General features: G+C 50.0%; 7 protein-coding genes across 7 annotated transcripts; 5 read left to right on the forward strand and 2 right to left on the reverse strand.

Moving 5' to 3' along the window:
• The first annotated feature begins 4,451 nt into the window (after positions 1–4,451).
• On the forward strand, positions 4,452–5,315 carry BU24DRAFT_420802 (uncharacterized protein). The gene has a single exon (XM_033527567.1). The coding sequence runs from the start codon at positions 4,824–4,826 to the stop codon at positions 5,235–5,237; it is 414 nt and encodes a 137-aa protein (XP_033386098.1). The 5' UTR covers positions 4,452–4,823; the 3' UTR covers positions 5,238–5,315.
• Positions 5,316–5,441: 126 nt separating this feature from the next.
• Positions 5,442–6,435, forward strand: BU24DRAFT_158176 (uncharacterized protein). Its single transcript, XM_033521347.1, has one exon. It carries the CDS (start codon positions 5,645–5,647, stop codon positions 6,116–6,118), a length of 474 nt encoding a protein of 157 aa, XP_033386099.1. The 5' UTR covers positions 5,442–5,644; the 3' UTR covers positions 6,119–6,435.
• Positions 6,436–8,076: 1,641 nt separating this feature from the next.
• On the reverse strand, positions 8,077–10,235 carry BU24DRAFT_157890 (uncharacterized protein). The gene has a single exon (XM_033521344.1). It carries the CDS (start codon positions 9,807–9,809, stop codon positions 8,433–8,435), a length of 1,377 nt encoding a protein of 458 aa, XP_033386100.1. The 5' UTR covers positions 9,810–10,235; the 3' UTR covers positions 8,077–8,432.
• Positions 10,236–11,020: 785 nt separating this feature from the next.
• On the forward strand, positions 11,021–11,891 carry BU24DRAFT_158072 (uncharacterized protein). The gene is made up of 2 exons (XM_033521346.1): positions 11,021–11,249; positions 11,303–11,891. The coding sequence occupies exons 1-2, from the start codon at positions 11,100–11,102 to the stop codon at positions 11,621–11,623; spliced, it is 471 nt and encodes a 156-aa protein (XP_033386101.1). The 5' UTR covers positions 11,021–11,099; the 3' UTR covers positions 11,624–11,891.
• A 549-nt stretch (positions 11,892–12,440) lies between these two features.
• BU24DRAFT_407747 (uncharacterized protein) lies at positions 12,441–13,122 on the reverse strand (the record flags this gene model as incomplete). Its single annotated transcript, XM_033525819.1, has 3 exons — positions 12,441–12,642; positions 12,724–12,897; positions 13,007–13,122. The coding sequence occupies 3 exons, from the start codon at positions 13,120–13,122 to the stop codon at positions 12,441–12,443; spliced, it is 492 nt and encodes a 163-aa protein (XP_033386102.1).
• A 3,769-nt stretch (positions 13,123–16,891) lies between these two features.
• On the forward strand, positions 16,892–17,818 carry BU24DRAFT_490869 (uncharacterized protein; the record flags this gene model as incomplete). The annotated part of the gene is made up of 1 exon (XM_033533743.1): positions 16,892–17,818. The coding sequence occupies one exon, from the start codon at positions 16,892–16,894 to the stop codon at positions 17,696–17,698; it is 807 nt and encodes a 268-aa protein (XP_033386103.1). The 3' UTR covers positions 17,699–17,818.
• A 282-nt stretch (positions 17,819–18,100) lies between these two features.
• On the forward strand, positions 18,101–20,209 carry BU24DRAFT_420809 (arsenical-resistance protein ACR3). The gene is made up of 4 exons (XM_033527568.1): positions 18,101–18,178; positions 18,250–18,391; positions 18,505–18,693; positions 18,987–20,209. The coding sequence occupies exons 2-4, from the start codon at positions 18,262–18,264 to the stop codon at positions 19,865–19,867; spliced, it is 1,200 nt and encodes a 399-aa protein (XP_033386104.1). The 5' UTR covers positions 18,101–18,178; positions 18,250–18,261; the 3' UTR covers positions 19,868–20,209.
• The last annotated feature ends 4,612 nt before the right edge of the window (positions 20,210–24,821 follow it).

Raw genomic sequence — 24,821 nt, forward strand, 5'->3', positions numbered from 1 at the left:
GTCAAGCTTAGCGAAGGAGAGGAGCTACGCGTCGAACTTGAGAGCGAGCTCAGCAGCCTACGCAACTCGGAGAGCACACTTCAGAAGGACATGGAGGCCGCCAAGGCACGCATTGCCACCTTTGAGAAGCACCATCCGGCCATGCAAGAGGAGCTGAAGGGTTTGAAAGAGTCCAAGGTGTCCCTCGAGGAGAAGCTTGCCGATGTCGAAAAGCTCAATGCACAGCTAAACGAGAAGGTAGCCTCGCAGCAAGAGATCGTCGCTTCGATGCAGGCTTCCGCCGATCAGATGGCCATCGAGCTGAAGAAGTCGGAAGAAGCGAAACAGCAGCTCGAGGAAGAGCTCTTCAGCACCAAGGAATCATATTCCCAACTTGAAACTGAAGTCCAAAGCTACAAGGAGAAGCTCGCCGCTGTCGGGTCGTCGATGGCAGAATTGCAAACTAAGTTGCAGGACTCCGAGGCGTCTAGGGCAGATTTGAAAGAGGAGCTCCGCCAAACACAGCAAGCCAAGAACGGCTTCCAGAACGAGATCGTCCTCTTGCATTCTTCAATTGCCGCCCTTCAAAAGGAATTGAAAGCCTCCGAAGAATCGGATGTCGGTCTTCAGGAGCTCATCAACGATGAGCAGCGTGCCAAGGCCGAGTTGAAGAACGAGCTTTCTGAGCGCGAAACAACCCTCGCGCAACTGCATAGCGATCTCGCCGCTTCTAACGACTCCAACTCGGAGCTTGAGGGGAAGATTCGCGACGCTGAATCGTCCGTCATCGAGCTCAGCAACAAGCTTGCTGCGGTGGAGACATCCATCACAGAATTGCAGGAGGAGCTGAAGCAGTCTCAAGAGTCGAATGCCGAACTTCGCCAGGAGATTCTAGAGTCGCAGCAGGCGAGAGTCGACCTCGCTGAGAAGATCTCTACGCTGGAGACATCCCTGTCCGATATGCAATTGGACCTCGATGAGTACAAGAAATCGAGCAGCGAGCTGTCGCAACAGCTCAAGATCGCTGAGAAGCGTAGAGTTGAGCTTGAGCAGCAGCTCGAAGCCTCCAAGCAGTCCAAAGCAGAAGTCTCTTCCAAGCTTGAGGCTGAGATTCAGTCCAGCCAGACCCAGGTTGCTTCGTTGGGAGCTTCCATCACCAAACTCGAAGCCGAGCTCAAGAAGTCTGAAGATTCCAGGTCCTGGCTCGAGGAGGAGATGGATAAACTTCGCCAGTCGAAATTCCAGGCCTTGGAGGATTTGGGCAGTATGGTCAGGTCCAAAGGTGCCGTGTCCGCCGAGTTGCAGGAGACAATCCATGCTAAGGAAGAAGAGTTGGCTTCGAAGGAGGCCTCCATCGCAAAGCTTCAGGATCAGATCAAGGAGTCTGACGATTCCATCGCCAATCTGCAAAGTGAGCTGAGGAGCACTAAGTCGTCACGTTCCCAATCCGAGAAACGTCTCGAGGAAGCGCTCAAGTCGAAGGCTGACCTTGAGGAGAAACTGGAGGCCGCCAAATCGAAACTACAGCAAGCTGAAGCCGAGAGCAGTGGACTGAAATCCAAGCTTTCCACCGCTGATCAGGAGATCGAAACCCTCCAACGCAGGACAGCCAAATTCGAAGCCTCCGAGCGTGAACTATTCAGTCGCCTTGCCGATGCCGAGAAGGAGCTCCATGATGTGAAGAAGACCAACGAGCACCTCGAAGCCTTCCTCGAGAAGGTTGAAGAGGACATGCAGATAGCCGAGGCAGCCATCGAGGAGAGTGAATCCCGTGTTAGCGAGTTCATATCCACGTCGGACCAGAAGCTTGCCCAGACGCAAGTGTCGAAGTTAAAGTACAAGCGCCGCTTCAACACCAAGGTCAAGGAACTGGAGCTACTTCGCGATGAGAACTGGCAGCTCCGCCGTGAGATCAATCTCCGCGAGCAGGATATCGAGATGCTCAAGTCGACTGAGAGCCGTCTTCAAGCTGAGGTCAAGCAGCGCGACACCATCATTGACGATCTCCGTGAGAGCCAGGGCGAGTTCGTCGCTCAACTCCGCGAGATCGAGCAAGACCTCAAGCACCTCAGAGAAGACAAGAACACCTTACAGGAGGTCGTCAAGGCTCTTAAGGTTAAGCTCCGACATCTCGAAGTCCTCTCCGAGTGGGATCAAGAAGCGTCGTCAATTCACGAGGCTGAAGGCAGTGCATCGGGCGCGAAAAGCGTTACGAGCCAGGCAGAGGGCGCTCGCACCCTCAGCCCGGCACCAACGCTCGAGAGAAACCGTCGCCAGAGCAACTCCACGGTTGGCTCGCGAGACGAGGACCTCGACGCCTGGGCACGCGAAGTCGAACGCGTACGCATGCTCCGTAACGAAACGGCAATCCAACTCAGAGGCCTCGACAAGAAGAAGGATGACCTCAAGAAGGCACTTAAGGCCAGCGAAGCGCAGCTCCACGCCATGGAGAAACGACAGGGTATTTCACACAAGCGTCGCACTCTTACCAAACGCCACTCGGTCGCTCCTCACCATTCCTTCTCCGTCTTCCCCCACGACTCTCCAACCCGTCCTTCCACCGCTATGCCTGGTGGTAGCTCCTCCCCTCGATCACCAACACCAGGGTCCCCACATCATAACAACAACACTCACCAACGTGTCGACTCCGCAAACTCTGACTACCCACCCTCATCTCCCACCCGCTTCTTCTCTTCATCCCCTCGTCCCGGTTCCCGCCCCGGCACCGCAGGCAGCTGGAAGAAGCTCATGCACAAGCGTCCCGCGACCCGTGCATCGGACGTCGTCATGCGTGCCAGCGAGTCTCCCGAACCTACTTCTCCCACTACTGGTGACGAAGCCGAGAGACCTAAACTCAGACCGAGGGGAAGCAGGATTAGTTCCGGCTTGAGGAGACTGTTCCACCACTAATTCGACCCCCTCTTCTCTTTCCTCGTCAGAAGAGTGAACGAATTTCATTGTACCATTTCTTCAAAACCCATCCATCCCGGCTCCTGGACTTTATATTACTTTCGCCACCCACAACATGAAAACAACATCATCTTTGTACACATTAGCCGTGTTCCGGCAACCCATTAACTCTTCATTCCTGGCATTTTGGCGTTTTTTTACTCTCGGACAGTGGGTGAGAGGGGAGAGAAGATCATTTCTCCCCCTCCCCCCCTGGTTAGATTTCTTGGTCTTGTGTTCCACTTTCTTTTTCCTTTTGGACGCATCACCCACCAGTATCGTGCGTACACACGCACATACAAATCATCTTCTTTTCCTCCTCTCGCGTAGCGTAGCGTGTGTTGTCTGTCTGTCTGTCCTGCCCTCGGGTTCAGTAAAAGCAAAGCGAGCATACAGCGTTTTAGCATCAGCATCAGCATCGTTCGACGAACGTTTCAGCGTATCGTTTACAGCAAGTTGCGCTTATTTAAACTTTCTTCTACGCATGTATCATTCTTCATTTTTCTGTTTTCGATACACATAGTAGGGTAGGATATGGAAACCGGAAATACACCCCGGAGCAACGAAGCTGTACAATCAGCTTTAAAGGCATCCGGTGTATGGCGGAACACGGTGGATTGCAAGGAAGGAAGAAGGAACAGGAAGGACAAGGAGGTTTTTCGGTACGATATCTTGGTTGGAAATGTTGGTTTTCTCTGCATACAAAACATACATTACTTCGGGAAGAAAACATTTCTGAGGTATGAAAACAACAACACTTATTAACGACGTACTGCAATTTTACGATGCGTAACGAAATGTACTTTTTTGAAAGCAATAGAAAAGTTTCTTGCTTGGCTATATCTCTTCGTATCAGGATTGAAATGTGTGATGTCGTTGTTGATGTGGGATTGTGATGCATCTCGTGAATGTGGTAGGTGGATAGGTACTGCACTCAATGTGTATCTGGGTAGAAGTTGTGTTCTACCACCTTCTCTGGACCAACATGCGCATAGGTAAAATTGCTGTAGCATTTTATGTATGGAAATATCTCCCTATATATATATTTCACGATGTACTAAAATTTGTTCACTACTGTCTGTATGTATGAGATGTATAACAACCAGGCGGTGCGCTATCTCTACCCTTGTCTTCATATCCTCTCTTCCTCAGCAGTTATGCATATCTTTCTAGTTTCCTTTCTTTATTATCTCATAATTGAAGTATATATCGTACCGTCCAACAAATCTTTCCTTATCGATACCTATCCTCTAGCTATTCATTCTCGGTCGGAAAAAAGTGAGGAGGAAGCTCGGTGCAGCCCATGTGATAGCTTATCCCAGACGCATACTGACTTGCCTCGGCATCTCAGGTACCATGATTACTATCATTATTTTCATTCAAACATATCTCCAATGACGATGTCATTTACTAGCCTAAACCTCAAACCCAACCCAATTACATTAAACTAATAAAGCACATCACCTTTCAATTGCACAATATCAAAAACGATGTTCACCATCCCCATCTCCCCCACCGGCACCATAACCTGCACCTCCCCCTCCCCCAGCGTCTTCGTCCTCGACTTCTCCCACGGCAAGCAGAACCGCGTCACGACCCCCTTCCTGGAAGCGTTCTCGGAGGCGCTCGACAGGCTGGAGCGGGAGGAGAAGACAGGAGTGGTTGTGTTCACGAGTACCGCAAACCAGAAATTTTTCAGCAATGGGTTCGATCTAGAGCACGTGGGGGAGAACCCGGATATCGTGGAGAGGGCGGTGCTGCCGTTGTTGCGGAGGTTGATGGTGTAAGATTAACAAATTTCCTCTTTACTTTTATGCTCAGAATCTTCATCTTGTGTTTTCCTATTTTCTTTCTTTTTGGTTGTTTGACGACTGACCATTTCCCCCAGCTATCCCATGCCCACTATCGCCCTCCTAAACGGCCACGCCTTCGGCGCCGGTGTCTTCATCGCCATGGCCGCCGACTACCGCGTGCAAAACCCCTCTCGCGGCTTCTTCTGCCTCCCCGAGGTCGACATAGGCCTCCGCATCCCGCCGCCCATTGCCACCATGATCCGGCGCAAGATGGCGCATCCGCACGCGTACCGCACCGCCGCGCTGGAGGGGAAGCGTCTCGGTGGGAAAGAGGCGCTCGATTTGGGGATCGTGGATGTGTTGGGTGGGATGGAGGAGTGTGTGGGGTTGATTGAGGAGAGGGGGTTGGTGGCGAAGTCTGAGGGGGGCGTTTATGGGGTGCTGAAGAGGGATGCGTATAGTGATGTTCTGGAGGGGTTTGAGGTGGGGAAGGAGGGCGAGAAGGCGAAGTTGTAGGGGGATGGATGTTGTGTGTTGCTGAAGTGCATCGTTGCTATGCTAGTGCTCTAATTGAGCAGTGGTCATCTGTGAAGCGTCGTGTGCACGAAGAAAGCATTCAGCCTGAGGCGAGACCGTACGAGTACATCGCGGTACCAGTTGTAGATACCCAATTGTTCATATTTTGAGATGAGAAGGTAGGAGATCATGTATGTATCGTATATGACTTAAATGACATTTAACAAAAGGTCTTGCCAGGAGAGCTCAAACGCAGTGTGTAGATTTGATAAGAAGTGTGAAGACGATCTGTCGTTGCTTTTATCTGAGCATTTCGCGAGTAGGACTTCGGGATGTGTAAATAATTCTTTGCTTTGAGATTCAATTTAAGGATAAACAGCAACAATATATTGTATGTGTGTGTATGTATGCTACACTACATACAAATGCCCATCTCCATGGATGGCAGAAACAACTGGGGGTATCAAATCCACTCCTTCCTGTCTCCTCTCTCTCACTCTCTCTCCTCCAACATTATATCTCTCTTCCTCCTACTCAATCAATCATTGCTTCTCCCACCTCTCGATCTCCGCCTCCCGACACAGCACGGTACCCTCCTTACAGCTTACATACTCCTGCACCCAACTGGCTCTCCTCCTCTCATCCATCACATCCTCCCGCCTCTCTGCCATATCCTCGTCCTCCATGTAGGCGTAGGTCGGGGAAGAGAATTGTGTTGTATTTGGTGCGAGGAGGGACAGAAGGAGGGTCTGCACTGCAAGCAGGAGGACAGGCGGTTTTGGGATATGGACGTGCGGGATGTTGAGGCGGAGATTGTTGTGGGAGAAGGGGTTTTGCAGGAGCGGGGAGGCAGTGTTTGCGGAGAGGATGTTGGGGTATAGTGACATTGTGTTTTTGGTGGTGATGGTTGGTGGGTTATGGTCGTGATGTCGGATGTTTCGTGTGTCGTGTGGCTGTTGGATGGTGGTTATGGTTGTAAGGCCCCAGGTTTTGGGAGCTTTTGGGTCGATTGTTTGGGATTTTTATGTTGGTAAATCGATATGATATTCAAGTTCTGCCGGTGTTCGAGTGGCTTGAATTCGTGTGGATAGTAATGGTAAATTGTTTGAGGTTTGCTTGCTTAATGGCTTTTGATGTATAGCATCTAGATACAATCTGTGGCTTGCCCACCGCATATGTATACACATTTCCAAGATCAATAGACATACAGATCTAACCCAATTGCAACGTCATGGCCACAGGATCACCTCAATATTGTATCTCCGTCAACTGACACGGATGCCTCTACATGGTGATTGTGGTCGTGGAGTGGTGTGATGTCGCTGTAGATCATTGATCCATTTCGGGAGCAGCCGCCGCCCGCTCGCGCTCACTCGCTTGCAGGAACCACCAGTTTCGTGCAGCCACGAGAGCCGCAAAACGCCCACCATCAGCAAGACATCATAGTCCCTGCGATATTCAAACACTCACAGATTCCACTCGATAGAGACTATGTATGATCTTTGAACTGCAGTTTTACCTCCAACTCGTCGCAGGCACAGAAAACCTGATGCGATTCATGGAATTCCGTCCCCACTGTGTGCACTTCAACCCACCGCGCTGCGTTGGATCATTGCGTGGTGTGACATACTCACCACCCACGCCCACCCATCCCCGAAACGAAACGTTTCCCATCCCATTCCACACACATGACCTCAACTGACTCCAGCAAAACACTTGATCGTAACCTGTCTTCCCCTTCCCAGACCAGTGAATCCCCACGCATGTTGAACCCCAATGAACGAGACAGCACTCGCCAGACCCAGCCTCGCCCCCAATCACGCAGGCTTGTACGATTCCTGTGTCTGGCTGTCTGTCTTCCATGATGTGAACTCACCGTTTTGATGATATCACTGCATACACACATACACGTAGTACCCTCTCCCTACCCAACATATCTCTACATAAACCTGCATTCAATACGACACATGCAATACTCCCCCACCACCAAACGCCAACAAATAGCGAGAAAGAAAAGCTATCATTCGCTGGTCCGTTCTCTTCAAACACGGACTCCATGATTCCTTGTTTTATGCGTTCTTTTCGTCTATATCTTGACGTGTGCATTTCATATATGCATGAGGATTATTGATTACATCGTCTATATGTCTGGGTGTATAAATATCATCCGCGAGAAAGCAGGCTGGTGGTCGACCTTTTCCTCTTCATTTTCCACCTGTCCCTCCTCTACCATTGTATGAGGTCCGTTTCCTGTGGAACTAGTTGAGTATTCGACGGCCACGAACACCATGAAGCGTGGGGGAGAAGAATCTTGGATCTGTGAAGTCTGGAATATGGAGTACAGTACGTATATCATTCACCCAACTCTTTTCCCTTCCTTTGAGTTGCTGTCGTTGGAAGAATATTACTGGTGTTGTACAATCAAGTGCGTAGGCAGAGAAAACGTTGGACAGGCACAAGAAATGAAGTAAGGACGTATGCATTTTCTGTCATTCGGCCCACCCATGTTCGAGCTGGTACATATGTGTATACTTTGACTGACTGATTGATATTCATGACATCTATAGGTAGACGAAACATATATCCTTTTTCATACCAAAAGAAAAGAGCCCGAAGCGATCAGAGCATGCCGCGAGAATACGTCTCGATGTTGTAACGCCTTGAATTACCGCGTGTAGCGGAGACCGCGAAAAAGAAAACGCCTGTTAAAAGATTTCCTTGAATGAACCCAATGTCCCGTGGGATATGGTTGATTCCCTTTGAACCATCAACGCCGTTGTAACCCAGCCCAAATGAACAACATGATAACATGAAAGCGATGGATATTGGAAGTAAGGTAATATGAAGGTAAGTCGATTATGGCCCCCTGCTCTCGCTCGAGGCGAGAAAAGGGGGATGATGGAGAGAGATGGGAAGATAGGCGGTTTGTCGTTCACTCCATTCGTCCAGAACGTGCATATAAGCCATGAGAGGAATCTTATGGTGAGACAAGACTTTTGGTGGCAAAATGTCCATTGTCTCACTGGACGATTTCATCTGAGAGAGGATACCGAAATATCGGGAGGATTCTTTTTTGACCGATAACGCCAGACAAAATGCTCAGGAGTGATGACCGGTGATGCAAAGAACAACGTGAAAGAATCGATCCGTAGCGATGATGAGGAAAGAAGAAGGCGTGCGTTCGTGTATGCGTCTCTATTGGCGAGCAGGGTTGATCTTTAGGTCCACAACGTACTGCATGAGACTGCAGTCCTCGCACTTGACGAGCGCCTGTAGAGCCTTCATTCGTGTCCTTAGAGCGGCGTTCTCCTCGGCGAGAGACTTCTTGTCCTTCTCCATCTGCTTGATGTAGGCGGTTGCCGATGCGAGGATGACGGCTTTGCTGGGCTTGGAGGGGGCTGGTAAGTCCTCGATGTCTGCACCATCGCAACCCCGCTGGTTCTGCTGTAGGGCGGGGACTACACGGCGGAGCGACTCTAGCTGCGTGTTCAGTGACTCGCGATATTTCCGCTCCACTTGGTTGTGAGGCAACCGGCGTCGGGACTTTGGCTTCGCGTCGTCCAGATTGCCTACTGTGTCTGGTGATTCTTCCTGCTCTTCCTTGGGAAGTGTCTGCTCTGGGGTGGTCGAGCTGGGAAAGCGCCGGCCGGCCGGCTCGCAAGACGAACTGCTCTCACTTCGCTTCTTGGGCCGGGGCTGGATCTCTACGATACCGTCCTCAGCAATGATTTCTTGCGGTTGGGGGAGAAGCGAGTTGATGGTTGAAGTTGGAAGATTGTCATCGTTAGCGAATAGGAAAGGGGCACATCCGCCACCACAATTCGATGGGTTTGGTGGAGGTCCATCTTGACCGTGGTTTGGGCAGAGTGGTGACGTCCAGCATGCGGAGATAATATCGGGTTTGTTCCTGTTGCGCTTCGCAGTCGTACCGGTCGAGGCACTGTTGCTGTGAGTGTGATCATGCGTGGTCTTGTCGATGGCATGTGACGAAGATGCTGCCCCGTTGGGTCCATCTGGAAAGGTAAGGTCTTCGACGAAGCCAGAGTCCATGTTGTTCGGGAACATAGATTCATAGGAGGGGTTGGGGAAAGTTTGTGCGCGGTGCACAGAAGGCCTCCGGTTCATCGACATGTCCAAGGGGGATTGATTCGGGTCCGTAGGGATAGATGCTGGTGTTTGTGATGCGGAAGAGATGTCGTGACTTGCAGTAAAGGGACCAGTCAAGGCGATTCCTGAGGTTGGCTCGGGCGAGGATTCAGTAGTGGATTCACCGCCGGCCAGAGGGTCGTTGAAGGGCTGAAGGATCTCGAAGTCGCTAAGGAAATAGTCGTTGGCAGTGAAGAGAGGGTCGTCGAAGCTGGAACCGTTGAGGATAGAGTTGAACACAGAGAGATCTCCAGGATCGGACCCTGAGGTGGCAGTTGATTTTGGCATGGCAGATAGAGGGTGATTGTTGGTGGTGGTGGAGGGATGGGTGGTGCTTCCTGTGGTGGTCTGCGGGATATCGGACCACTGATCGTATGGTAAAGTAAGACCTTCATCAGTGAGGAAGGGAGCCCAGTTGGCAGACATGACGGGCAGTAAGCGGAGAGTTTGGGTTGGTGTTTGAAAGATGTCAGGTTATGATCAGGAGATACTCTGAGGAAAAGGTCTCGCGTGGTGGTGCCAAGCTTGGACGTGAGCGGCTAATGGGGGATGCGGGAGTTCGAGAATGCGCACTCTCGAACCGGATGGAGCAAGGGGAGGAGAGGGCCTTTTTTTTTAAAATGGGGCTGCAAGGGTTGGTAAGGTCAACAGGTGGCGAGCATCCCATTCGGGGTAGAGGATGCGTGTATTGTACGTTTAGATATAGATAGGCCCAGTATCTTCCTTTCACATCTGTTTGATGGTTGATGGATTGTTGATTGTAGACGTTGCAGGAGTGAGGGTTTAGCTCGAGGGGGCAAGGGAAGTGGAGCAGTTAAAAGGGAATGGAACAGATGGGGGAAAGGAGCACTATGTAATTACTAGAAGACACAGAGAGTAAGTGGGCGGAGAGGAGGAGGAGGGTATGGGAACCGTGGAAAAAGCAGTAACCGGAAGTGGCCGAAGTTTTGCTTATGACAGAGTGTGTAAAAAAGCAACTAAGGTATATACCTAGAACATGCCTCTGCGCGGATCTTTTCTCCTCTCCGCCCCTCTCACAACAGTCTAATTAACTTGTCTTTTTGCTGGGAACGGAGAGCGGCAAAGGCAAAGGCAATGTTTGGGTGCCTAGGTGGTACAATGGCGACCATGCACGAGTAGTGGCACTCGTAGTATAGTTCCATGGCAGAGGGCCAAGGGTCAAGGGCTTCCGACTGGCCCAAGGCGGTGACTACAATACAGTCATGGGAATGTACTCTATCTACTCCGTACTGTACGGGACCGGGGAGATCACAATTAACTATCGGGCATGCAAGCGAAAAGACGAGAATTGAAGTCTACTGGGCGGAAGTAGGGCATTCGGTTGACTCGGGAGTCGGTAGTGGTTAGTTGGTCGGTGGTTAGTGCTATGGCATTCTTGTACTGGACGTATAGCTCTAAGCTGCATTACTACATGGAATACCAGTAAGATACTGGGGGGGTATGACGAGAAAGCACGTAACAACAATGCAGAAAAAGTAAGAGATTTCGTTTGAGTTCGGAATTCAGGTCTAGAGTCTAGTTCCAGGTTTCGTCTGTTGGGCCCTGGGGTGAAAGGAAAGGAAGGACTTGGGAAAATGTCAGACCACATTTTGGGTGGCGTGACATTTTTCCCAGGCCCACCACCACCACCGCCATCCCGACTCTGGCCAACTCCACATCCAAGTCCACGTCCACATCCACCTCCACCAATAATTAATGATTACAGTACGCTTTCGCGAAGAACCTACGAGGTACGACGTCCTCGCTTTGAATCTAAGTGGAGCTGCTGAAAACAAAAATCAAACAAAAATCAAACATTATCGTTCCCATCATCGCCCATCCAGTAGTTGGAATACTCCGTACTGTGTAGGTTACGACCACCCAAAAGGTTGGTCAACAGCGGGCACTAAATTTGGAAGCGCGCTGCTCTCCACGGGCTAGGCCGGCCTCGTCGCACAGTAAGCCTTACTTGCCGTACGAATGCTGTATGTATGTACCATGTACTGTCTTGCACTGCACTGTATGTACAGTGTACGGTGTACAAGTACATACATACGATTACGGAGTACTGTACGAAGCACATCTTCTGGCTCCAACTTTCTAGAAGCCTGAGCATCCGTATACCGATCAACCTTCCTCCGCACCCTCGATCCTTGACAGATATCCCAACCACAACAACAGGCTCGGAAAGCAAGGAATTAAGGGACGTATTCCATGATTCCTTTTACCTGTCCCGATGAACCCATCACGTCACCACCGACCGACGTCGAAGATCTGCGACTCTGCCCACAAGTGCCGAAACGTTGCGGAAGAGCATCCACCCCTACAGCGACTCGTGAATAGAGGCCATAGATAGATTGCGCGACTCGTGACCGCTAGGCTGTCGGCAACGAGCAGTGCCCATACCATACGAAGGAGAGATGCACCCCACCTAGCTACTTGTAGTTGTACACAGTGCGCAGTGTATGATTGTTCGGAGTACTGATGTGGTGCAGCGTTTGCTGTGCTCAATCAACCCAACCTCTGCACTGGTACCCGAGTCGTTGTTCGATAAAAACGGTACCCATATGTTACGAACACGTAGACTGGCTTGAAAACTGCGAACGCTGATATCACAGCCTCTTCCGTCTTTGCCATTCCTTGTGTTCGAACAGCCTCGCCCGAGCTTCTCCCCCTCGCAACTCGCAAAGCTCAGCTCTTCTATCATTGATCGTCCGGTTAGACTTGTGCCGAATGGGGTAAGGACACGCGAGTCCGTTGCCAAGGAGCCAGAACCTCACAGCCTTGTTAGCCGTTCTAGGCTTAGCATTGACCCGACCACGGCAAGTGGGGTCGCCTGGAATAGCTCTTCCCCTCTTTCCTGTTTAGTGACAGTGGAACACGTGCTTCTCTCACACTCGGAACTTTCATCTCGTCCTATCAAAGACGAGATCAAAACACACTTGAGCAGAGGAATTCCCCGTTGTAGACCGCAGTACATAATGGGAAACATGAACGTGAGTTACAATGCCCAGCACTGGTTCCAGGCGGTAGGAATGTGGGTAGGACTTGTCGAAATCACACGAGAAAAGCAACAGGCGGTGGCTCTTCCAGTCTTCTTCTTTTCGGCCTGGTCCCTTCTACAATCGGTCTCTGACAGAGCGGACAGTACTCATTGCACCTCGCAAACCAATCATCTAAACATTCCTGATGGAATACGTGTAGACAATCGAGTCCGCGGATCTGCGCCGCATCTTCAATCTCGTCAAGGCATATAACACTATTGATTCGATCAAGTCAGCAACAGCGACCTTGTCATAACCTTCACGTCGCTATCATCTTCCAAGTATAGAACACCTACCATATAGGCTTCACAGTAATGCAGTATTCCGGATGCTCCACCTTCTTCTTCGCTGCCCAGTCTACGAAGAACTGTGCCTTGACACTGTTGTCCAATCTTTCAAGTCTCTTCTTCTTGATCTCATCTCGGGAATTTGTTGCGTTTCGTCTGCTTAGCCGGGGGAATATGAATGCTCTGCGTGTCCAAATCAATCAGTGACATGCTATCTGAAGCGTGGGAGTGACAAGCCGATAGGGAATCCGGTGCGTGAGAGACCGAAGGGAAAGCATGCATCAACACTTACACAGCGACTACCATCGCCAGAATCACCGCGAATATGCATGGAAGCACGATGGCGATAGCGACACTGCTGTCTTTCTTCAGGGCCGTCGACTCGGAGGTTGAAGTACTCGACGACATGGTCTGGTAGCTGACTACACTTGTCTCGTGCGGTCTCGTATCGAGGGAGAAACCCGTCGCCTCAATGGAAAAGAGCCAGACAATGTATGCCTCCGCAATGGACTTTGTTCTCCTTGTACCACATGTGAATAATAAACGGAGCTTCAGAAGTCAACGATGAAGCTAGGTAGAGTAAGGCAGGGCGAAGGTTCACACCAGCCGTCTTCCCAAGCTATAGCTCTACTCTTCAAAAATGCGAGCATGCGACCTTATCCACCCTTCCAAGAAATATATACTAGCCTTGAGAAGACCCTTTATCATATTCTCCGCGCACCTACTGCTTTGCTATGCTCTTGGCTTCTCCTTGCTGTCCCCTGCAGCCCCAGCGCTGCGCTGCGTGATCATACGTCGATCGAATCACACCCACACATCCCCGTGCATACATTGTACATGTATCTACATGCACTACTTCCCCAAACAAGCGTACGAAGAGTGCGGGGGTGGAGGTGTGACGAGGCGGAGAGTGGGGTAAAATGAAGGCCCGGTAAGGATGATACACTACACAGCACCTGTCGTCCATTGCTTTCTGCAGCGATCTGCTTGGATGGGATTAAATATTCCAAATTGGATGGACTCAATATCCGTATCTGTCGCTTTTCAATTTTACCTGCTCGCCCGCTTTACTCTTCGGATGACGTGCGTTTCGCACTGTGTGTGCAAGATTGACTACTAACAACACCGCAAGGCCAAATTCTCCAAGTTGAGGACGCGCGATACACAAGAATGAGGCCGAGAGTGGGCGTACATGCATGTGATTGCGATATTGACTACCTCAGCTGGACTTGAACGGCGACCGCCTCTTGTCTTTTGTCCCATCAACCCTAGATGATAGCGATCGCGATTGTCACAGTAGTCTCGCCGTATATACACCGAAGCCCAACTGTATCACGCTGTACTCCGTATGTAGTTTTGAACTACCTTCCAAGCCTACGAGAAAATTATCAACCAGAATTTTGGTCAGTCTATCTAGCACTTTCCCTTGGCAATTCTGGTCGCGATTGTCTAGATCAAGTGAACTTTTGAGGTGCGCCAGCCAACAAACCAGCCACTGCGGGGCAGGCAAAGATGGGGGACGTCTCGGCGCTGTACAACAACACAAAGAGGCGGCGAATCAAAATCGACACAATATCCTTTGATTTGAAAAACCTGCTTTGGGGCGAGGTACAAAGACGACCTTTTGTGCAACATGTCACATGTCCATGTCGTATGTTCTGGTAGTGTCTTATCTACCTCCTAGCATGCCTTTGGATGGCAGGGTGGGAAGGATGCGTGGTATCTGAGTTACGCAGTGTACCTGTAAAGGTTCCCTGGCATTGTACTATCTGCTTCCTCGGCCTGATTAGTGAACTTTGCAGTAATGATGAGCAATATTAGCCTTTTCACAATATCTACGTCGAAGTGACTGATGACTGAACATAATGTAGTTATGCAAATCTGCTATGCCACACATATTTTACCCAGCCTCTACGAAACAAACAGGCAAATAAAGAGAAAGCGTCTCCATTGAGTGGCGTATCTTGATTATAGGGTATCTATTGCGATGTCTCCTTCGGCTCGGACATTGCATTGCAGTGCAGTGCGATCCTGTGTGCCACGGTACACAGACGCGATCCAGCAAGCAAGTGCAAGCAACGGTAACCGTACATGTACATAGAACTGTGCGTTGTAACTAAGTATGGTATGCTACGTAGGGACAGTGTGTTATTCTTGGGTAACGGCCTGATGTTTGATATCGACTTGTTGGGCGGATGGATGCTTGTGGTTCCGCGGGAAGCGTGGATCGAGATGACGGTTTGGGATTTGTATGATGTGGAATTTCGGTGTGAAATGTACTACAGAGCACCGCATGGTGCGCATGGTGGGGAATTGGAGAGACGTACGTGTTCTACGGTGCGATGCAATCGTACGGACTCACGTCTGAATGTGGTTGTCAATGGCAGTATGCAGATTGCCACTGTTTGATCAGATTTCCAGTCTCCTACTCCGGAGACTGATATTGTACTACAGACATGAGGAAACTTTTCTTGATCGAGTAGAACGCTTAGAGCACGCACCCACATATCCAGATATGTGCGAAATCCGAACGTTTGTCAATCATCATTTTTGTCACCAGACTTCTGCCCGTACATAGCAATTCAACACAAATGTGCTCGATAATTCAAGAGAATCAATCATAGTACAATTTGTACAGCATTTCCGGTATTTCTCATCAAAACAAATCTCATATATGATTATGCACAATTCAATCGGACCACTCTCTGGTGACCAGATTAGGAACGACATCTCACGTCGTTACTGAATCCGTCATTGATCATAAATCATGAATGCCTGCTCGCATATCATTGCCTCTAACAATTAGCAGGCATATGAGGTTAGGTTTTTGACTAAGCCCGCAATGCCAATACTTTGTAAACAGCTAATGTACATATCCATCTAATAACCCCCTTTGGCGCAGAAGAGGCTGGTAATTGGAATCTCTCTCAGGATGGGGAATAAAATGACCGTAGGTATTGACCCATCCAATTGATGCATACGTAAACCTTCTACGACAATTCGTGGTCCTAATTTACGATAGGTCAGTGTAGGTAGTGATCCAGACCAGATGCACATATAAATCCTCAGCTTTCCGATTCTCCATAAACAAAATACCAAGGACTGCTTTCCCATTGATGGCGTGCAGTGATCCAGATGCCCGTCATTAGTTGATTTCGCGAGCTCGACTTGCATAATGATGAACTCACTGGCGTTTCAACCCACTTGATGGTTCGCGAGTTTCTATGATTCTTGTCGATTGTCTCCCGCACCGATTTTTTCCCTTTGTTGTTTCTTGGTGGCACTGAATTTCTACCCGTGTGTTTTTTCTGAACCTTAGCTGACTGAACATGACAATTTATTTTCGCTCACATTCGATTTCTTGTGGGGATTGCTCTTCGTGCACGTAATTTGGATTGCCTACAACATGCAAACTGGGCATCATGTAGCTGTAATGTGCCATCAACATGCTTGAAACTTGCTTACCCACGTATATATTTTGAGTTGAATGTACTTATACACTTCGTAGGTACAAATCAGTCGATGCCTGAAAATGGATTTGACTTGCTCGGATTGGCAGGTGGATCAGGCAAGACGGGCTGGTGTTGACGTCTCGTTCTTATCGGGCAAGTAAGAATTATTTACCAAGGCAACGTTGACAGGAGCAACGTGAGGGTGATAAGACTTCGACGATCTACCACATTGTTTCCTCTAACCTTCAAATCAAACATATTTTAATTTCCCAATTTATAAACACCATCACTTCTTGTCCTCGTTTCCAGTCTGATTCGCTGTGTACTCGGTCATTTTACATATGAGAATCCTGAACCCTACTCGTCACCAATACGAGACAATTGAAGGTGAGTCTGAAAATCATGCGAAGATGAAGCTTGCAACGATCATGTACTGATTCTACAGAGAAACATATCGGTACTATTCTCCACGCAAACCCGCGAACAATCCTACCACTTCCGCTTCCAACAGCAGTATGAAATCACGCATGAAAAACTTAGCCACTTCAATGTCGAACACCAATCTGAAAATCAAAGCCCAAACCAGTGGACGAGGTTCATATCTGGCGAATCTCGCGGACATGATATACACAAGGCTGCCTCGAAAATTGAGAGTTGAGATATATCATTAGTTGTGGCAGTCTCTGGCCGAGGAGGGTATCGTGCAATTTATGTCAGATATAGATATGGATTGGAACGGTGTCCATTGTTACACCGGATTGAGTTTTGAGTGGCCGCTCTCGATGTTCAAATCCGGGACAACGTTCAACGACAGCGTTACCTTCAATCGTGACGAACTGCTCCATATCCGGCCATCGCTTGACTACATCAAACCTTCTCGCGTTGGATTCAAATTCGCGAGAGAGGTCATGATGGTCTTCTATAATCACGTCGAGTTGTGGTCTGTACCCATTCATCTCGTGAAGCCATTCCTATTTACCGATCCTGCGGGCCTGGGCTTGATTCCGCTACAACGCATGCAAAGGCTCAACATCATCGTCGACGCAAATGATTCTCCGCAAATTGATACAAATAGTGTAACCAAAGCACTGTCTCCGCTGGGTACATACTATGTCATCGGGAAACTTGCAGCGATACTGGAGTACCCTCAACGACGGGCATCGCAATTCAACATCTTTCTTGGATATGGATGCCAATCAAGATCAACAGAACATCTACTGGAAGCGTTTCGACCGCTCTACAAACGGTCACAGGACCGTGGAGTCCACATCGACATCTGGGGTTGTTTCAAAGAGGGTTGTGTATTTTCTCTCACGGACTTCTATGATATTGACTTTTCAGAACGGCCCCCAGGGGGTGGGAGCATGTCGGGCATTCATGGGTGGCGCCACAGGATGGGACTCAGGGGCAAGGCATACAGGCAGTACATGGAAGATGTTCAGCACTATGGTAAGCAATGGTTATGGAGTCCCGAACGCATGCAAGACGCGGAGACATTACGGTCTGAATGCGCTGCCCCCATGATTTCGTGACTGATAGGATAGTCCTGGACTTTACGATTCAATCCATTACATTCTTGTCTGTTCTCGTACAACTATATCCAAGTCGGACGAAGTCCTTGTAGTGAATTTTATGTGTAGCACCAATATTCCACAGAAGGCATGATTTCTACTATCAACACTTCAGTGAACATGCAAACACAATGATCTTCGGAGTGATCCGAGTTTTCGAAGGTGCTGGCAGACCCGTAGGGAGAAAAAAAATCCCCGACCACCCAAACCAGGCTAAAAGTCTGTGAAGAAGCAGCAGTGACATCCTCGCCGCACATGATTGGTCGGAACTAGACCCTGACCTCGCCTTCCAAACGGCAATCAACTTCATAAGTACCTCTAAGTAATTGAGCCGCAAAGAATGAAGAGTGGAAGCTAATTAATACATCATCTTAATCACTTATCATTTCCCTCATAGTATTGGGCGGTTACTTGTTTGTTTGTTCGTTTGTACGGTACAGAGTATGTGAATCACCCCATTCGATATTCGGTTTGACTTTCGTCTATTATTACCTCTCCTAACCAAAGCATAGGACATCAAAAAGATGAACACAACAGAGCATTCCGCGGTGCGGAAAAGTAGTGATGAAGAAGCGCAATCATACAGCCGCGACGACACTACGAACGAAAAGGGACTCAATGGATCTGCAGCGAGCAATGCAGTCGACGACGTCGGTAGGTTCCCTTGCTTGAATCTACTTGCATTCATCATATACGTTCACACGTATTAAATTGATCGACAAAGAGAATATATGTCTGACTATACACATACTTACATATGCAAACAGAAGCACATCAAAACGAAGCCAACACGCCGGCGGCGGTTCCACCACTGCGAGGACTATCGTTCCTCGATCGCTATCTCGTCGTTTGGATCGTGCTGGCGATGGCGCTGGGGATCATCCTCGCCAATTTGGTGCCTTCAACAGGGCCTACGCTTCAGAAGGGGGAGTTGGTTGGGGTTAGTTTGCCTATTGGTACGTATGATTTCTGCTTTGATCTATTCTTTCTCTTGATGTTTCTTCGGGGACTTGATGCACTGAGAAGAGCGTGGGACAAAAAGGGGAGCGTCTTGCGTCGTGCTCTGCGGTAGTGTTGTTCGTTTCTTCCGCACATTGACGTCTTTCATTCTGTTCCGGTGGAGATGGGATTTTCGTTGACCATGATATCAAACCCGGCGGGAGGCTCTTCCTCATCTGGTCACCACACCCGTCGACCGTATCATTTAAGAAAGAGAAGTTCAAGCATGCTAACGAACCTAATTCTATAGCGATCGGCCTACTCGTAATGATGTACCCCATCCTCTGCAAAGTGCGCTTCGAAACCCTCCACCTGCTCCTCGCGTCACCCGCGCTGTGGAAGCAAATCCTGCTCTCCTTCGTTTTGAACTGGATCGTGGCGCCACTGTTCATGGTCGCGCTGGCATGGGCCTTCCTGCCAGACCGCCAGGACCTACGCGAGGGCTTGATCTTCGTTGGGATCGCGCGCTGCATCGCCATGGTGCTCATATGGACGGACCTCGCGGGCGGGGACGGCGACTACTGCGCCGTGCTCGTGGCGTTCAATTCGCTGCTGCAGATCGTGCTGTTTGCGCCGCTGGCGGTGTTCTATGTCGAGGTGGTCAGCCGGGGAGACAGCGCGGATGTGTCGTATAGTAAGGTCGCGCAGAGTGTGGGAGTCTTCCTCGGGATTCCGCTGGGCGCGGCGGTGGCCACGCGGTTGGTGCTGTTGCGGTTGCTGGGTGAGGATAGGTATCAGCGGAGGTTTATACGGTATATTGCGCCGTTCTCGCTGATCGGACTGCTGTATACCATCATCGTGCTATTCGGGAGTCAGGGTAAGCACGTCGTGCAGCAGATCACCGACGTGCTGAGGGTTGCTGCGCCGTTGCTGGTGTACTTCAGTGTCATCTTCACGGCTACTGTTTTCTTCTGCTGGAAGATGGGATACGAGTATAAAGTCAGTTGTACGCAGAGTTTCACGGCGGCAAGCAACAACTTCGAACTCGCTATCGCGGTCGTCGTGGCGGTCTACGGCGCTGGAAGTGGTCAGGCGCTGGCAAGCACGGTTGGTCCCCTAATTGAGGTTCCAGTCCTCGTAGCGTTAGTCTACGTGTTGCGATGGGTACAGAAGAGATGGCAGTGGAAGTGAGTGACAGTCTCAACGATCTACCCGTTGTACGATAGGATCGACGAAACATCCACTGGGGTAGACCGCGATATCCGGATACGCGAATATGGGGAGAGGTCAAACTCTGTTTGGTGGAGTTTGCATCTCGCATTCTTGGTCGATTACTAGATCATGTATTCGCCATTTTCCTTCTACGGTGGAAGATTGGAAAGGGCCTGGAACTTCTTTCTAGTCGATCTGGGAATTATTGGGACGTGGGATGTGAGTGCCGTGTCCACTTGCTAATGGATGGTATATAGATTGGCTGAACTATGACAAAGTGTGGCGTTAGATAATGCTAGGACTCTCCACACTGAAGGAATCAATGACAAAGTAGTGTGAGGCTCAAAAGGCGCCCGAAAAATCACGGAGAAGCTTTGTTGCTGATCTAACAGCAATAGAGCCGAGAGGGTGTCTTCTGTAGAAGTAATCTCGTGACAATGTGAGATTTTGTGGATGGATATTGATGATAAGTCTTACTTGCATTAGTCGAACTCTAACTTGCGTCTGTTTGAAAGCCAGGTACGATTTACGAGTTCCGGTAAAGGGTGTGCCCAGTCTAAAACCACGTGGAATATTCCACCAACTCCATTGCATCATCTGCATATACGGAATAGGCCACAATGGCAGGCCGATGATAAGTTTCTGTGACGATACTTCTTGTTTGACCCTACCTATTTGAGCCGTGAAGAATGAAGCTGCCACTGGTCTCGACGAGCCGAATTGTATAGCAGTATGCGTCGTACTTTATATTAATCCAAAGACGACAACTTGTCAAATAAACGCTCTTTCCAATTCCGCGATCGCGGAATTGCAGCATTCATCCGTGGAAGGAAGCAGACGCCCAAACGCCACTCGCCGTGGCTCAAGTGCGAAGGTAGCCACCGACTTGCATTAGACTCGAAAGTCAAAACCCTTTGCTCGGTGCTTCTCCCGGGCCCTATCTCTTTGGCTGCCTGTAGTTTATTTCGAAGTCGTGTTGGTTCCGGTGAAGGCATGGAGTACTGTGGTCCGGCATCGTCTGGCGTCGTGCAGTAGGTCTGCCTTCTTGGCAGGCCCCTAAAAGGGCCATCCTTGTTCATTTGGTCGTTCGTTCGTTCCTATAGAGGCTCGACTTGAGCGATAAGGCGATCCATCCTTAGGCCTTTCCAAGTCTGAAATGTTTCCATTGATACTTTTGGTCCTCTGTATACAGACACATGTCGAGGACCACAAGTGTCTGAAAAGGTGAATTCGATGGTGTGATATCAATTGCTGCTGTTTCTAGTGCTTGCTTGCTTGCTTGCTAGCCAGCTTGCTCCTGGCGACTGGTCGTGATCCATGATTGGGAAATAAAATCCATAGAGCAAGCCAACAAAGACTATCTCCGGCAGCAAGAATTGATGGTTACGCGATCGGAGTGCTTTGGGCGGCAACATCACTCATGCAGGATGGATGGCAGCATGGCAGCGGCAAGCAACGCACGCAGTTGACCGGCATCCGGCATATGCTCCTTCGGCCCTTTCTCCAACACATCCTTCTCGGATGGGGATCAACCGCAAGGATGATCGTGCTTATTCCCGCTGTGTTTCGTGCTTCGTGGTAGCGGATGGTCTGATGTTGACGATGATTACATGGTGTATTCGGCCCTGTACAATCAGAGATGTGCGGCGGCGACAGTAATAGCGGGCGTGTGACTACAAAACTTATGGATTGACACTTCTCGAATGGTTGAGGACTGTCTGGTCTCAACAATGCATGATGATGGAATTGTAACGAGTCATTTACAACGAAACAACAGGATCAAGGCATGCCCTGCTCTAACGAGATTTCCATGTCAAAGCCATACTGACGCCTTCGGTCTCAATATAAGCTTGGTCTCCTCAAACGTCGGCGGAACCCGGTGACGACTATGACCTCCCTTTTCTACCACTGGGCATGAAGGGCAACCAGTCTGTCGGTACGCGGGATGCTGCTCAGACGGAAGGGTGGCTAGCTAGCGTGGGGGACATGGGCAATGGCGCTTCCGTAGAGCTCCGGTGTAGCAATTGCTCTCGTATTCTTAAGAGATGTTGCATTCTCCAGCAGATTCTAGCATTGAGGCACGGTGTTTTATCGTTGTGTTGGGGGAGTTTTGAGCAGCGTGCCGCGGCTGCTGAGAATTTACTTAAAGCGTGATAGCATGGGCGGGAATGCTCGATAGTCCCCCAGGACATAACTAAACCCTCACCGCCTATCTGGCAACTCTCAGCGCCTTTTCAAGTAGCGGCGTGCCCCTTCACTTTGGTAGGTCAAGTTCCTTGCATTGGTACCTGCAGGCTCTCGTTAGCAAGCACTTGCCTGGAACGAATGTTTCGCCTCACTATTGAATTAGATGAAGTAGACATCCTCGATGAGACAAGCATGCTGACGCTACGGCACGGCTTACCTGCCTACATAAAATTTCACATTTCCAGAAGAGTGAATCCCGCATGGCAAAAGCAACGTCGCGTCCTACAGAGACCTGCAGAGAAATCTTCCGATTCGATGTGCACATGATAACACACTGTGGACAACGGCGAATGAGCTTCCATCGGGAATTTCGGCCGAAGCGGTTCACCTTCTCGGAACAAGTGAGCCAGCGAGCAAAGTGCCGGGTCAAACGAAGATCGTGAACGTACAACATTATCTTTCCTTTTGCACGAGGCTGACGCAGAGTATGGTTGCACAGTCCGGCATAAGTCTAGCGGCAGCTCCACCGTCTGCGTTGTTTCGTCCAAATTAATTCACATTGTCTCATTATCGGTGAAAAGTGAGAGTACCGGGTTCGATTTGTGACGGTCTTACTGACTGGTTGTGAGATCACGCATGCGAGGCTTAGCGGTCAGTGGTTATAGACAGGGAACCGGAAGAAACTTTCGCTCCTCTTACGCGTCTCGTTTCCACTTCTCCTGCGAGGCCCATCACAAACATGATCCAGAAGGAACCTGGCCCGTCACATCGATCGCTTAGACACCCAATAGTCCTAGGTGCTTCATCTTGCAAATCCATATCGTTTCCTCGATTCTCTCCTTGATAGGCAGCAGGGGTTTCCCAGTACATTGGGGTAAATCGTGTTGTAGATACTTGTAAGGCAACATTATTGGCACTGAACCATAATCTTCGTTGAGGCGGCTAAGCGGACCCCTCAGTGCTGAATGCTCATTGCTGAGATTAGCTACCCCTTGCTAACGAACGAAACCTTGCAACGTCAGTTTTTCGAAGCCAGGAAACCCTCGCGGCGCAAGAGACTTATTGTGGTGTTCGTGGGCCGCGTGTGGAGTCGACGAGGGAACCGGGGCGGCACCAAAGTCGCGCTTTAGCCAACGGGCCGACTCATTTATTCCAATCCGGTGGATCTAAGGAATTCACAAAATCCGAGGAGCTGGGTCGGCCGGAGAATGGCCTTGTTTAGCGAGGGTTAGGTGCATGTTTCACATCAAATTGACCATGGGCTGCCCGTGGCTGCTCGCCCACTCTTCCTTGCAAGCCACTGCTGTCCCCGCACTTTTTTCATTCTAGCCATGAAATGAGAGAACACAAATTGTTGCCCATGGCTCAATTGCCCATGGCCATTCATTGCCCATCGCCCATCGCTCATTAGCCATTGGATAGCCATAGTGCTTGCTTGAGGCCTCGCTTGCACGCCTCTGTAACCTTCTTTTGCTGCAGTGCGCCGTGCTGTCGTGAGGGCGGTCAGTATTCGCCCATTCTGGTCGCGCACCTCCTTGTGTGATATTATGGCTGGATCGGGATGCTCCAGCTCATTCGATAGAGTCAATAACTGCAATAATTGTCGGGTTTATAGCGACGGAGATGGTGCCATTGCAGTCGAAGCGCGACCTGGGGGCTTGAATTACTTGTCTTTTCATCCTCTCTTCAAAACCGGACTTAGGCCCGCGCACGTCGAGTTCACCGCGAGTTCCAGGGCGCCTCAAACAGAACCAATGTGCCTTTGTGCCGAATAGGGTCATCGTCTACGGAGCACCCCGTACACGCATCCTGTCATCGGTGCGCTCCATCGCATCGCAAACACATACCTGCTTCGTAGCCATGGTTCGATTTGCTCTACATAATAGAAGAAAGCGTGGCCGTGGCCTCATTGGCACGGGTGGATACGCATCTATTCCAATGTATCATTAGCGGAGCAACTAATGTTTCTCTTCATGGTCCCCAAATGCCCGTAGAAGTGTTTCCCGGAAATCTGGTTGAATGCATTATTGAGCCTGTGCACCGCAATGGCGCGCAAGACATTTATTGTACGGGCTTGCAGCTTGCTTCGCCCAGAACGTCCAATGTTGGCAACCCCATCCCTCTCAAAGCAAGCACAAGTGCCGGCGAAGACCTCTATTGGAGAAGTGACCGGCTCATGATCATCAGGGCATGGGTGAGCAGCCTTGGGCACAGTCCAGTTCCTCGAACCTAGGATGCAAATACTCCTTACCGAAGCCGTATGCGGATTGGAGGCACGGCAACTAGAGAGCATGGGCAGCTGCGTGATCCTAGGCGGCTAGCAGTACCAAACCACTGGGAATCCTCATGGCCTGCGATCGTTCATTGTCCATCTTTTTGTGCACAGCATCGCTCGCATCGCATCGCTCCCGCCGACCCGCACGCGCAGTCCACCTCGCCTCGGCCGTTCGCAGAAGTTCCAAGGTTTCTCCTTCGCTTGTTTATCCACGGTCGGTTCGCCCATTACCAAAAGGTGTATGTTCTTCTGTTCTTGGAGAATGCGCCAACATCCATCATCCCTACCTGGCGCGGCAGCCTTGCCCCAATTATGGGGAGAGGGAAGGAGAGTTGTTTTGTTGCGTGGGCTTGCAGGCCTCGTGCCACCAAAGTGGTTGTGATTTGCGCAACACATCCGAATCCTGCGTCCGCATGTAAGCGATGACAAGAGGCTGGCTCTGCCAGCTGGGCGAGTGCGTGATCTAGCCAA

Source organism: Aaosphaeria arxii, assembly GCF_010015735.1.
Source record: "Aaosphaeria arxii CBS 175.79 unplaced genomic scaffold BU24scaffold_3, whole genome shotgun sequence".
In the NCBI taxonomy this organism is placed as follows: Eukaryota; Fungi; Ascomycota; class Dothideomycetes; order Pleosporales; genus Aaosphaeria; species Aaosphaeria arxii.